Here is a 12524-nt window from a genome sequence, read left to right as displayed (position 1 = left end):
TTACAAAGTGAGGACCAGCATTTCCACTTTATAAATCAACACAATTACAATTATGTACTTCATGAATAACAACTATAAAGTTCTACTGGGTGCAGTACCGTAACATGTCTGCAGGTGGAGCCCCAGAGCGAAAAGTGTAAAAAAACCAGGGCTGGAAAACGGGTATTTGTACCAAAAATATAGTATATATTATAGTGTAGCATGTTTACAACCTAAGGAAGAGATTTCATTGAAAACAAAGTGAGGACCGGCCAAAAATGTCCTCACTTCGTAAAAACGACCTCACTTTGTTGGTTAAAAACCCTCGCTGTTCCTCAGTATGCTGCAAGTACAAGATGCACGCGCGCGCACACACACACACACACACACACACACACACACACACACACACACACACACACACACACACAGAGAGAGAAGTTCTTGTTATTACACATTCATGTTTATTACATGTTCTTTACATAGGACTATAGATCATGTTTGACTTTTTGACATAGACTTTTCATTTAAAACATCCATTTTTTTTAAATCCCTTTTTCTTGTCAAAAGAAAAAAGTTATCCATATGCAATAGTAACAACTATACAAAGACAGTCTGGTAAATACAATCATTTACTTAAAAAAGTATTTTTTTTTATTATAACTTTTTGTCATTGCAAATCATGTGACAACAAATGAAACACACCACCAGCTCAATGGTGACACTTCCTGTCACAATGTGTTTTTCTTCTTCTTCTTCTTCCCTCATGGTGGAGCTGAGTGATCACAAGACGAGAGCTCTATGTGTAAGCTAGTGTTCAAAAGGCATGCAGATATTTCACTGATATTCCAGTTTATGCATAAGGTTATTTCAGTGTCGTCACCCATTCTCAACACAATCACAGAGCCACACATTGATTCTGATGTAGAAAGAAACACGGACATTAGCATCAGAAATGACATCATGTGTGTCTGCCTCAGACCCAGTGAAGCACAAGTTGTCTTTTTTGTTTTTTCGCTTGTGTTGTGTTTCCCCCTCATCCTCTCAGTGAAACTACACAGAAACATTCACCTTTAAAGCCTGAAAATAAACAACAACAATGCCCCCCCCCCCCGAATGAATGCTATTGTTACCTCCACCAAAAGGCTTATGTTTTCAGACATGTTTGTTTGAGCAGCATCACTTAAAATAAAAAAGATAAAGGACAGATTTTTCTTGAAATGTCGATACTATCCCAAGGAAGAAATGATTAGTGCTGATCTGGACACGTATCTAGACTGAGGGTCAATGTACACAAAACAATTGGGTACTTGAGTGTATGAGGTACTTGAGTCTGCATGTGCGCAGAGGTCCACTAGATTTTGTGGCACAACGCGATTTGTTCTGCACATTTGCTAAGTGCTACTACTTCCCATGACCTCCAAGTTATTACGACAGATGGGACTAAAAGTAAAAACAACATAAAGTGTATTTTATTGAGTTAACTAATAGAATGAAAGCTATAATAAAACATTGTTTTTTCTTTTAAAAGAATAATGACTGTTATTTTGAATGATAATGATAGCTATTTTTTTTTACTGCCAAGCATTATGGCAAAAGGTAGTCATAAAAAGCTGAAGTCAGTGAAAGGTTGAAAGGAAGTGGTGCTAAGATCGGTAGGGTGACTGTTGTGTCTGACTAAAATAAAGTCCAGTAAGTACATGACTTTATAAGAATAACTACTAAAACATTTTAGTTTTAAACACGGCCCTAATATTGGAGGGCCGCGTTTCATACATATACTTTTTTGGGTGTTAAACATCCAGTTAGAACCAAACCCATTGACTGCTTTGCTTGGGGTCATGGCTGAAAGACGTCATGTCCTGCTTACAACTGGAGACAATGACTTGATTGCTGAATACTCACTTCAGCAATCAAATAAGAAGGTCCAGAAAGTGTGTGGTCCCTTCCTAAAAGCTTTCCAGACCCTGTAAAGCATTGGTTCTCAAAGTGCGGCCTGTGGGCCAATGGCGGCCCGCAGAAACATTTCTGGCGGCCCGGAATGAATGACAGTTGATAGTTTTAATCCAGGAGCTACTAAGTTTGTTAAATGTTTATTAGACATTACTGTAGAACTGTATTTACTATGTCATCAAATTTTGGATGACATAGTGACACAGTATAGTATGACGTTTTTTTTCGAATTTTGGACCGAATTTTTTTTTGAATAACAGTGTCAAATTTGGGACGGCATAATGTCATTTTTTTGTCAAATTTTGGACCAATTTTTTTATTTATTTTTTTATTGTCAAATTTGAGATGACATAGTATTGTACAACGTTTTTGTCAAATTTTGGACCAAAAACTTTTTCCCCCCAAAATTGTTAAATTTGGGATGGCATATATGTATTTTTTGTCAAATGTTTTTTGGAAAAAAATTGTCCAATTTTGGAAAAGGTAGTAAAGTGTGTCGGTTTTGTCAAATTTTGGACGCCATAGTTATTACAAATGGGATTTCTTTCAGTTTTTTTTTCTTTTTTTTCCTTTGGCAGCGCTCAGTCCAATGTTGGGTTCCTAAATTGGCCCTCAGGTATCAAAACTTTGAGAAGCCCTGCTGTAAAGGCTTGAGCCTTGAGTGCAGCTTAATTACACTGCACACTTTTCCTTTTTCTTTGTGCATTCATCTGCCAGCCTGCACACAGGTTGTACATTGCTGCATGCTGTGATTGATATATACCCATGCGCATTTCATATCTCTGTAAGGACCATTCAGCTCTGCACTTTTGTTATATTGAGAAAACTTCTTGAATTAAAAGAAATCTCTGAACTTGAACTAGGGTTAGTCACACTGCACACATGCACAGAACAAATCCTGTTACAAATCTGTAGACGGTCCACATTACGTACATTTTGTCATACACCCATTTCCACGTGGACACTAGATGGACACACCTCGAGACTGATTCGCACAAAAACCGAGACAGTAAAGCGGCTCTCGTCAAACAGGGAACAGGGTAATGCTGTCTTACGTTTACATTGGTGCTGGGAGTGGTGTCAGTCAAAAACAATCTCTACATGGTGTATGATTGATTTACTGTGAGATACAATATGACAGAAGTGCTATAAACTATATAACTATATAAAAGCAGTGTTTGGAATCCTGACATACCATGCCAGGTTGCTCAGAGTTGGAAATCCGAGTTCATGGAGAGTTCCTTCATGGAGAACTGGAACTCTAACATAAGGAAATAGGTTGAGGTGGACCCTTGTAAAGTTTGAACAGAGACATGAAGCATTTCTACAAAGACGGTCATACACGGTAAGTATGACCTGGCCATGAGAGTGGCCTTCAGGCTTACACTCTAGTATTAATAAATTATTCTAATCGAAGCATATCAGCTGGTTGTACATCATTTGATGATTTAATGTTTTGTTTTTTTTAAACTTAGCATTATAGAAATACTAGGGTCTTGCATAATTACTTATTTGAACTGATTCATGAAAACATAAAAGACATACGAAGTATAAAAAGAAATGGTGTAAACAATCAAATGCAACAGCTGACCTACAGTTAGTAAAGTTATTAAAATATATGTATTTTTATATATATATATACGTGTGGGATGTTGTTTAAATCAAGTGTGTGTGCAGGCACCTCTTATGGAAATGTGGTTAAATTCATTGAATGTCTTCTGATGAGACAACAGTACAATCCAGGTTCTTCTAAAATGAAGTTCTGGTTCCTTAATGGTCAGCTGGTGCTACTGGGTGGATCCCAACCCCTCCCTTCAGACCCCTTCAAGGAATCTGGATATGGGAAGAGGCTTCTGAGGTACTGGGTCTTTTTTAGGCTGAGCTGGAAGAGGGAGAGAGGAGGTAGAGGACGCCTCATGCCGACTCCTCACCCACCACAATGATCTTCCTGTGTCCTTGTGGTGGGAAGATGAATCTCCTCTTGGAGCCCTCTCTCAACTTGGGGGAGCAGGAGGAAGTGCGGATGGCCCAGCGCGACGGGGGTCTGCGGTTGGCTGGGCGGGCCGGTCTTAGGAAGCAGGAGTCCAGGGGCGGAGCCACAGGAGAACGAGGCAGGTCCTGCCAATGAAAGGGAGAGCAGGGAAGGTGTTCACAGCTGACTGACCAGAGGAAGAACACATTCAAAGTGAGGAACATGAATGAAAGAGAGCAAGAAAAGAGAGGAGGGGAGCATGAATTCAATGAAAGTGAATGAATGTCTAACAATTTGGAAAAACTGCCTTGAGGTCAGGTGAGACAGCGAAGAATTGTGCAAAAGAAAAAAGGAGTTCAATTTTGTTTATGATATTTTTCTACTTACTGATAAATGTGTGGTTATTTAGTTAGCAAACGGAACTTACTTTAAAGGTGAACCTTTAAAATGAGCTGACTTACAGGCCTCTAAGGACTTTAAACTCAATGCTGGTATTTTTACAGAAACAAAGAACAACATCAATGTTACTACATTTAGTTCATACTGTCATTTTGTAGAAATAAAAGTGCTGCTTTGACATTTTCCATGATGTTTCACCTTTAGTAAATGTGGAATCAAACCCAGGTCAATGCAGGGGCCCCTGGCCCATGGGGGATATCTCAGGCATCCAATTTTTTGCAAGATTAAGTACCACCAGAGGAAGTATACCACATGCGTACACAATCCTGTAAATGCTCAAAGGTTTCAAAGGCTCAAAAAAGTCTTCCTTCTCAACCTTCCATGCAGTTCAACACTTCTCTAAACAAAAGCCAAACAGCTGAACTGACCTATTTCCATCAATATATGTGGAGACTTGTACTGTGACGCTGTTAGAGGACACAGCAGGTGTTAGATAAAGGATAAATCTGTTCTGTTTTTTATTGCCGCATGGGCTCAATTCATGAGGCCTAAAATTTATAACACAGAACAATGCAAACTTAGCAGATTATACATCTGGTTCAACCACTGTGTGAGCATATTTGTCCACATATTCCTGGTGTTGACTATAGAGCTTTATGCTTTTGTTCTCTCCATGACAAATGTAAAATGTTTTGATTAAAAGGTCGATGAGATGAGAGAAAAGTGTGTGTGGGGGATGTCACAGTGTGACTGATCACTCTGGCCTGATTTATAAATAGTTCACCTCTGGGTGTTAGATTTCTGTTACAGGATGGTGCAACAATGAGCTCACAAAGCAACAATCTAATTCTGAAGTGAGAGGCTGAAATGAAGGAAAAAACGAATCAGATAGATGGTGGATGGATCCACCAGTGACTGACTTGCTGAAGAACCTGCAAGAAGTCGTCATGAGCTGACAGGAAAGCACGTCAATAAAGAGATGGCATCTGCGTCACAGAGATGTCTCCATTCATAAATGATTACACAGAAACATCCATGTTTGATTGGTGACTTGTGAGTAAATACACAATTCCCTGTGATGTTAATCCACCAACTCACACACATCACCACAGATCATGCAGCAGTAATGTAGGAACATCAAAGAGAACACATTCACATCAGATGCTCTGGTTTTAAAGGAAAAATCCACCTGCAGTTTCTGACTGTGGCAACATTTAGTAAATTGCCCTAAAAACAAATCCAACATAGAACATTTAAAGGGGGTACCAAAAAAGGTCAATAGGCAATATTTATTTTTCACAAACGGAACACCCCAGCCAGCATGTGGATCCCATACGGGTTATAATGGGGCTGACAATATTGGTCCCAAGCGGGTTTGTATGTGATTTCCATAGTGACCCCACCCACCTTTGCCCATGTCCTCTTAATACCATTTCCAGGCTACCTGGGTACTAATGCCGCGGCTCTACTCTACACGGTTTAGTTGGTTTTCCATTACAAAATAGTACCTCCTCATTGTGGGTGGAGTCATCACAGCACGGCTGCCTGAAACTGCCGTGACTTCCGTAAAACAGTTCTCTTCAACGTACTGTATTAGTTCATTAAAAGAATTTGTTCAGTACTTCCTCAATGACCGAAGCACAGAAAAGGCTTCTTGTTAAAGAAGCCTTCATCGAGGCTGCTGATGCACTTTTTGGTGAGTTTATGAACAAAACAGAGATCGCTACCACCATCAAGGACATGCAGTTATGGCGAAGTATTGTCCCACGACGCTGCGAGGGAATGTTGAAGCACAGCTGAAGAAAGACATCGATGCATGTGAGTGTTAAGGAGAGACCCAAGACCCAAGACCATGTCGATATGGCCCACGTAGGGACCCCAGCCGAGGGTCACCAGGAGACAGGAGGTGACAGGATCCCAGACCCACCCCGGGCAGGCCCCCAAGCACAGGCATGGGTCAGAGGTCCCAGGATCCGTCACGGCGGACCCCGCGCCCCCCGGTATAGACGATAAAGACGATACCCCACAGCTTGCCGACAGCGGAGTTGTCGATATGGCCCATCCTTACCCCAAGCCCTAATGTCTAATATGCCATAAAATATTGAGCATAGAGCGGAGACCCCCGGAGGAGAAGATGGGGGACAGACCCACCATGTAGCAGACCTGCCCCCCAACCCCCCCGACGGCCCCCCCACATCTACCCCAATGCCCTAGTTGCGTGTGTGGGGGTGATATACCAGATCCGGTGGGGGAGCATGGAGGGCAGGCAGGGTTTACGACCCTGGCTGGCTGCCAGCTTCCTGACTGGCCCAGAAGAGGCCCGCCCGCTCAGTCCAGGGCAACACTGCAGCGCCCCAGAGCACTATCGAAGCGGCAGAGCCAGGTCCGCCCTTGTCCCAACGGAGGGGGAGGTCACAGATGAGCACCATCCCCCAGATGCCAGCAGGAACCATGACCAGGCCAGCATGGCTTCGACCCCTAACCACTGCCCAGAGGCAGCCCAGACCGGGCCAGAACCCGCCCTCCCCCGGCCACCAGGGGCCCCCCGCATCCCCCCACCCCAAATATAAAATACAGAGATTACATTCACACCAAACGAACCGAACCAAACATGTTTGGTGTGCACCAAATGCTGTAGGTGTGAAAGCACCCCTAATCAAGGGCTTTAAGTTAAGTTGTGGCGACCGCTATCTTGTTCTTCCATGACACCACAGCAGCCTGAAGGGCCAAACCAACCAGAGCATACAAGTGAGCAGAAGAGTCCTCCCTCCTTTTGTTACAATCTGTAATCTTGCCAATATAGGTCGCTAATTCTTATACAGTGTACCTTAAACCAGAAAAAAAATAAAGAAAAGCTCCTGGAAAACCTCACAGTCATATTTAATTCATAAAAATATGTGAGGTGGATTTTTCCTTGTACCAGAATATTAATTCCATCACCTCCAGAAATCACATAAAACCAGGTGATCTGAATGTGTGAACGGGAAGGGATGAGGGTGTAGCAGCCATCTCCATCAGTTTATCTTTTGAAAGGCCTGGTTAGTGTGAGAGGAAGATGGAGAAAATTAATTTGAAGAAGAGGGGGAAAGAAAGCACAGTCAGGACTTTTGGTGAATCATCAGAGCCCCTTCATGCTGACAGACAGAGGACCTGAGAGAAACACGTTAGACAAAAATCAACCTGTGCTCAGGAACATGTGAAACATCCAAGAGAGTCACATCTGTTGTGTCATGATCACTGGCCCAACTCGGGTATACAAATCTGATGACTCTCTGAGTCACATGAGCCAAATTTGTTTCAAAGGACCATACCAGTGGTTTTACAGAATTGAATATACAGATTGTATCACCGTACACATATTGCATCAACCACAGACACTGCTTCAACCAAGGGCCTTTCTGTGTGGAGTTTGCATGTTCTCTACAGGTACGCTGGCTTTCTCCCACAGTCCAAAAACACGCACATTAGGTTTTTTGTTTTATTTTTAAAATTGACTGTAGGTGTGAGAGTGAATGGTTGTTTTGTATCTTTGTATCAGTGAGTTTGCCCTATGGACCGGTGACGTGTCCGGGGTGTGACCCCGACTTTGCCAGGTCAGCTGAGTCACCCTAATGTGGATGATAAAGCAGTAGACAATGAGTGATAGCCAACCCCTTTTTTTTTAGTTACTTTACTTTTTATTAGTTGACAATAACCCTGTTCTTCTCCCCCAGCTTGTCCTCTCTCTCTCAGCAGGTGCCTGTGATTCTTGGACTGCAGGATCTAGATCCAGTTTTAAGGCTATTATTATTATTATTATTATTATCATAAGCAGTAGTATTATTTGATTATTATGCTATGATTAAAATGAATATCAGTATTTTATCAGCAATCTCTGCTGTTGCCTGTATAGATGACATTGTAGTACTATTAACATGAAATAACTGATTCAGAAATGTCCTGTCGAAACCTAGAACTTGATATAACTGTTATACATCTACTCTTGGTCTCTGTCTTCCGTCTTTACCTCGCCTACCCTTTTCATTTTCTCTCCTCCCCTTTCTGTCCAGCACCTTTTTCCTTTCACCCCGATCGGCAGATGCTGCACCTTTTCTCTAAGCAACATAGTACACTGCAAAGAAAATACAAATATCAAACATCTTTTGATGTGCAGTTTGCGGCTCATGACATCGTAGGGCTTGATCAGTTCCATGATCTGTTTCCCTCGTGTGACTTTGTCTCTTAATCTATGTGAAAGTCTATTGAGCTTGTTTTAAAACCATTGGAGAAGATGTACATTTTTGGGGAAATGTTGTGTTTTGTCGAAGTTTTTTCCAAAATGCTGTAGTGCTTTGAGCCACTGTAGGTTTGTCCAGTATTTTATATGACATCATTTTGTGGTACCTTCTTCTGAATTAAAGGAGCCTGATTGGAAACATGTATTGATGGTGGTTCTTTTTACTACACTGGTGCAGATTTTATGTAACTCAAATAGTCTTTGTGTGTATGACATGGTATGGTACTAGGAAACAGTAGAAGTGATATATGATGAATGGACTAAAACATGCAAAAACACCAGTATGGTCCTTCAAGTGACAGATGGTCTATTATGTTCAAAACAACATGCACACACGCGCGCACACGCACACACACATTGCCATTGCACAACATTTGACACCAATCCGGAGGCTTTGCACACTATCACTCTGCTGTCCTGCCCATGCAATAATGAACAAGGTGAAGAAGGGGAGGGTCTGCAGGGCGTGAGGTGAGAGGGTCTGTGCGGTGGTGAACCCACCACCAAAGATCATAGAGGAAGAGGAGCAACTTACATCACGGAGACAAGCAGAGTTAGAGTCCCCAAGGAGTTGTTAGTATGAGAGTGTGGTTCTGGATCAGAGCACAGTGGACAGAGAGGAGGAGGAGGGAGGAAGATAGAGCAGGAAATGTTAATTGGTAAAAAAAAATCGGACGACAAAGAGGAAGACACACGATAAGTCTGGCAAGTCAGAGGGCAGATATAGGTTGACTGGGAGAAGTGGCTGATAACAGCGTGCAGACAACAGGGAGCAGTAAGCACACACACACACACATTCACTTCAGACTTGGAAGATGACCTTTGCTGTAGATACACTCTGGTCAGGTACAATTGTATTAGAGATCATCTTTTGACATGGAAAACCAAAGACACACCAAACTAAAGTTGGAAAATATGACACAATGTTCATAAATAACGTGTGTACTGGTAGAGATTTTGCAAATATATTTTCTGTCATTTAAAATGAGCCCCTGTGGGCACTTTTGCAAATCAATAAGCAGGAAATGCTCTATCTATCTCTAAATGCACAGGATGTCTGTAATCCCATAACAGTCCAACGGGTTGCTTGACACATTTAGCAGGTGACTTACTAAGGGCACCTGTGTGTGCAGTGCCGACTTTAGCGGTGTATAGAAATACATGAGGTATCCATATATCACTAAAACAGATCGTTTCAACACATTAATACACAAAAACAGTTGCTGCACTGGCACACCTGATTATCTTGATTTAACAGGTATTTCATGACTTCAAACACACTCCATTATCATCTGTAAAAATATCAGACTATAATCTTACTCTTGTTGTGCAGATCAGTGAACAGCTGCTGGTGAAATATTATGTTATTGTTGCTATGTATTATGTTAGCAGACATATTAATCAGCACATGTGGGATTATGTTGCTTCCTGTGCATGTTGATCATTTTAAATACAGTCTGTGGTACACTGATTTAATGTACAGCTTTAATGCAGCATGATCTGTGTGTTAAAGCCTTGGCAGAGGTCTGTGCTCTTTTCCCTACATATCAGCTGAAAGGGGGTCAAACCCAATGTGCTTGAGATCTGATTCAATTGAGAAAAAAAGAAGCTTTTTTTGGTTTATTTTGGTTCAATAACTTGATTGTTTCGATAACAGGACTCACTTAAAACTGAGGAAATAGAGGGAGTGGATAATAATCCATTACACAAATTTGATTCCACTTCCGTAATTTCACTCCTACAGTTATACTAATGAATCATGATCAAGGCTCCTGCCTTGTTGATGATAAATGCACAGAAATGAAAAGCCAAACTACAAGAAGGCCACGACAGCAGAGAGAAAAATACAAGGGAATAAAGAACAAGCAGAACAAAAGCAGCAGTTGACGAGTTTCTGGATACAGATGTGAAATCAAGTAGAGTGTAACTAAGGAGTGTTAAATACTTTAACATTACCATTGCATCAGTCAGTGCTTTCAATCTGAGAGAGAAAAACATTAACATTTTAGTGATACTGCACAATACAACTGGACTGATTTCTGCTTTGCTTTGTAGTTTTTCATAAAATATGGCCCTCAGATAATAAAGTGAATGATGAAGCAATGACTCCAGTGTGCCTGTATATTTACCTCCACACATGCAGAGTCGGCCGGCCTGCTGCTGTCCCTGCTGTGGTGGCTGCTCTGTCCTCCAGCCTGAAGCCTCCTCTCCTCTCTAATGTTCTGCTCCTGAAGTTTCTTATTGAGGATGCGGGCTGCGTTCTCAGCCAGCGTGTAGCCCGGCGGGGCTGACAGGTCCTGCCGTATGCTCACCACCTCTGCATTTTTGTCCCCCTGAGTTTCCACGATCAGCTGCACGGGGCTGGGGGAACGCCCTCGAACTGTCCTCGAACACTCCTGCATGTTTCGGTCTGTGACTAGAGCGGCTTGAGGGGGGCCGACCTCGGGGGTGGGGCGCGAGTGACTGGGAGACTTGTTGAATTTCTGAATGGAGTCATAAACGACAGGGGTGTGGTCGATGATATTGAATAGGCTGGAGAGTCCGTCATTGATGGTGGTATGGACGGGACTGTCACGCGTGGTGGTAGAGCGTGCCCACGCCGACTCATTGTTGCTCTTCTGTGGCGTGGTGGGAGTGGGAGCACGGCTAGTGTTAGGTGGCTCCGGTTTATTATTTGTCGAGAGTTTGCGCTGAAGTTTGGGCGAGCCGTACTTTGGCGAGCAGCAGGGTCGTTCAAACTTGCTCTGTATCACAGGAGAGTACTGAACCTTCCTGAGGCTGCGTGATGGGGAAGAGATGGGTGTACCGCCACCTTTTGGTGTGAGGCAGCGGTGGGGGCTGCTGTTCAGGTTCCTCAGCAGGTCTGTTTGCAGACCCACGCTGATGGTCTGTGTGGTCTGAGTGCCTCGTGTGGTGCATCCATTGGTCTGACAGGCAGTGTCTCGGACGGCAGGCCCCTGTGGAGAGCGGATGGCATTTCTCACAGAGATGGCTACCTCTTTCATGTCATCACTCATGTTCCTGGAGAGCTGAAGCTCTAGAGAGGAGGCATAGGCCACTGTGGAGCAGATAGGAGATTGACTGGGAGAAGTTATCAGCCCCCCACTCTCCAAAAGTCCACATGACCACCTCCCACTGCTAAACACCTCATCTGGACCACTGGTTCCCACCCCAGCTTCTCCGCCACCTGTAGCTTTGGTCCCCTTGGCATACAGAAATTCTGGGTCTTGGGCAGTTTGGTGTTCCACTGCCCCAGATCTTGTGGGGCTGTGGAGGATGTGCACCCCATAGCGCTCCGCTCCCACCCCCGCAGACCCTGCTCCGTTGCCCTTGAGTAGGGACTTGTGGCAGTGCTCAGGGCTGCTCAGGGTGCTGGTGGTCAATGTGGCGCCGGTGGTGAGGAACCAGGAAGGTGGCTGGAATGGTTCAAGAATGGGTTCCCCTCCTTGTACATCAGAGGTTTTGTCTGTCCAAGCCTCCTGGGCAGGACCTGGGCCAGAGGTGGCTGATGGGAAGTCCCAGCCCTTATTGTTGAACTCCTCGATGTACTTGAGGTCATCTGGGGACAGAGGTGGAGTGACGTCGTCTTGGGCCTGATCCCCTAGTCGAGTTTTGTCGGGGAGGAATGGGGAGCTGTCCATGAGCCTCTGGAAGTCGCTCATGGAGCACACCGACTTGGCTCTGGAGAGAAAACACACACATTATCTCATCTGTTTATGAGCCCACTGCAGAAAAATGTACCTGTATAGTTTGAATAGATAATTTCAGTGTTTAAAATTGTCTGAGCTGAGCAACTATGAGCTGGATCGCCCTCGCATATGAGAAACTTGAAATTAGAACAACAATATATATGTGAGGAACTTAAATGCAGCAGAAGGCTGAGAAGATTTGCAGCCTGTCACACTGCACTCAATGTTGTCACATATTGAATAATTTGTCCTTTAA

General features: G+C 43.4%; 1 protein-coding gene across 1 annotated transcript in view; it reads right to left on the bottom strand.

Moving 5' to 3' along the window:
• Positions 1–3846: 3846 nt before the first annotated feature.
• mtcl1 (microtubule crosslinking factor 1) overlaps positions 3847–12524 on the bottom strand; it is a gene marked incomplete at both ends in the record, with an annotated part of 47530 nt that continues 38852 nt past the window's right edge. The window contains 2 exons of the mRNA XM_083908186.1: positions 3847–4050; positions 10709–12260. Coding sequence (XP_083764312.1) covers positions 3847–4050; positions 10709–12260 — 1756 coding nt within the window. The remainder of the gene's footprint in view (positions 4051–10708; positions 12261–12524) is intronic.

This window comes from Microchirus variegatus (assembly GCF_963457635.1).
Source record: "Microchirus variegatus genome assembly, chromosome: 21".
Lineage (NCBI taxonomy): Eukaryota > Metazoa > Chordata > Actinopteri > Pleuronectiformes > Soleidae > Microchirus > Microchirus variegatus.
Note: the sequence above shows the minus strand (reverse complement) of the source record. Positions and strands in the feature narration are given on the sequence as shown.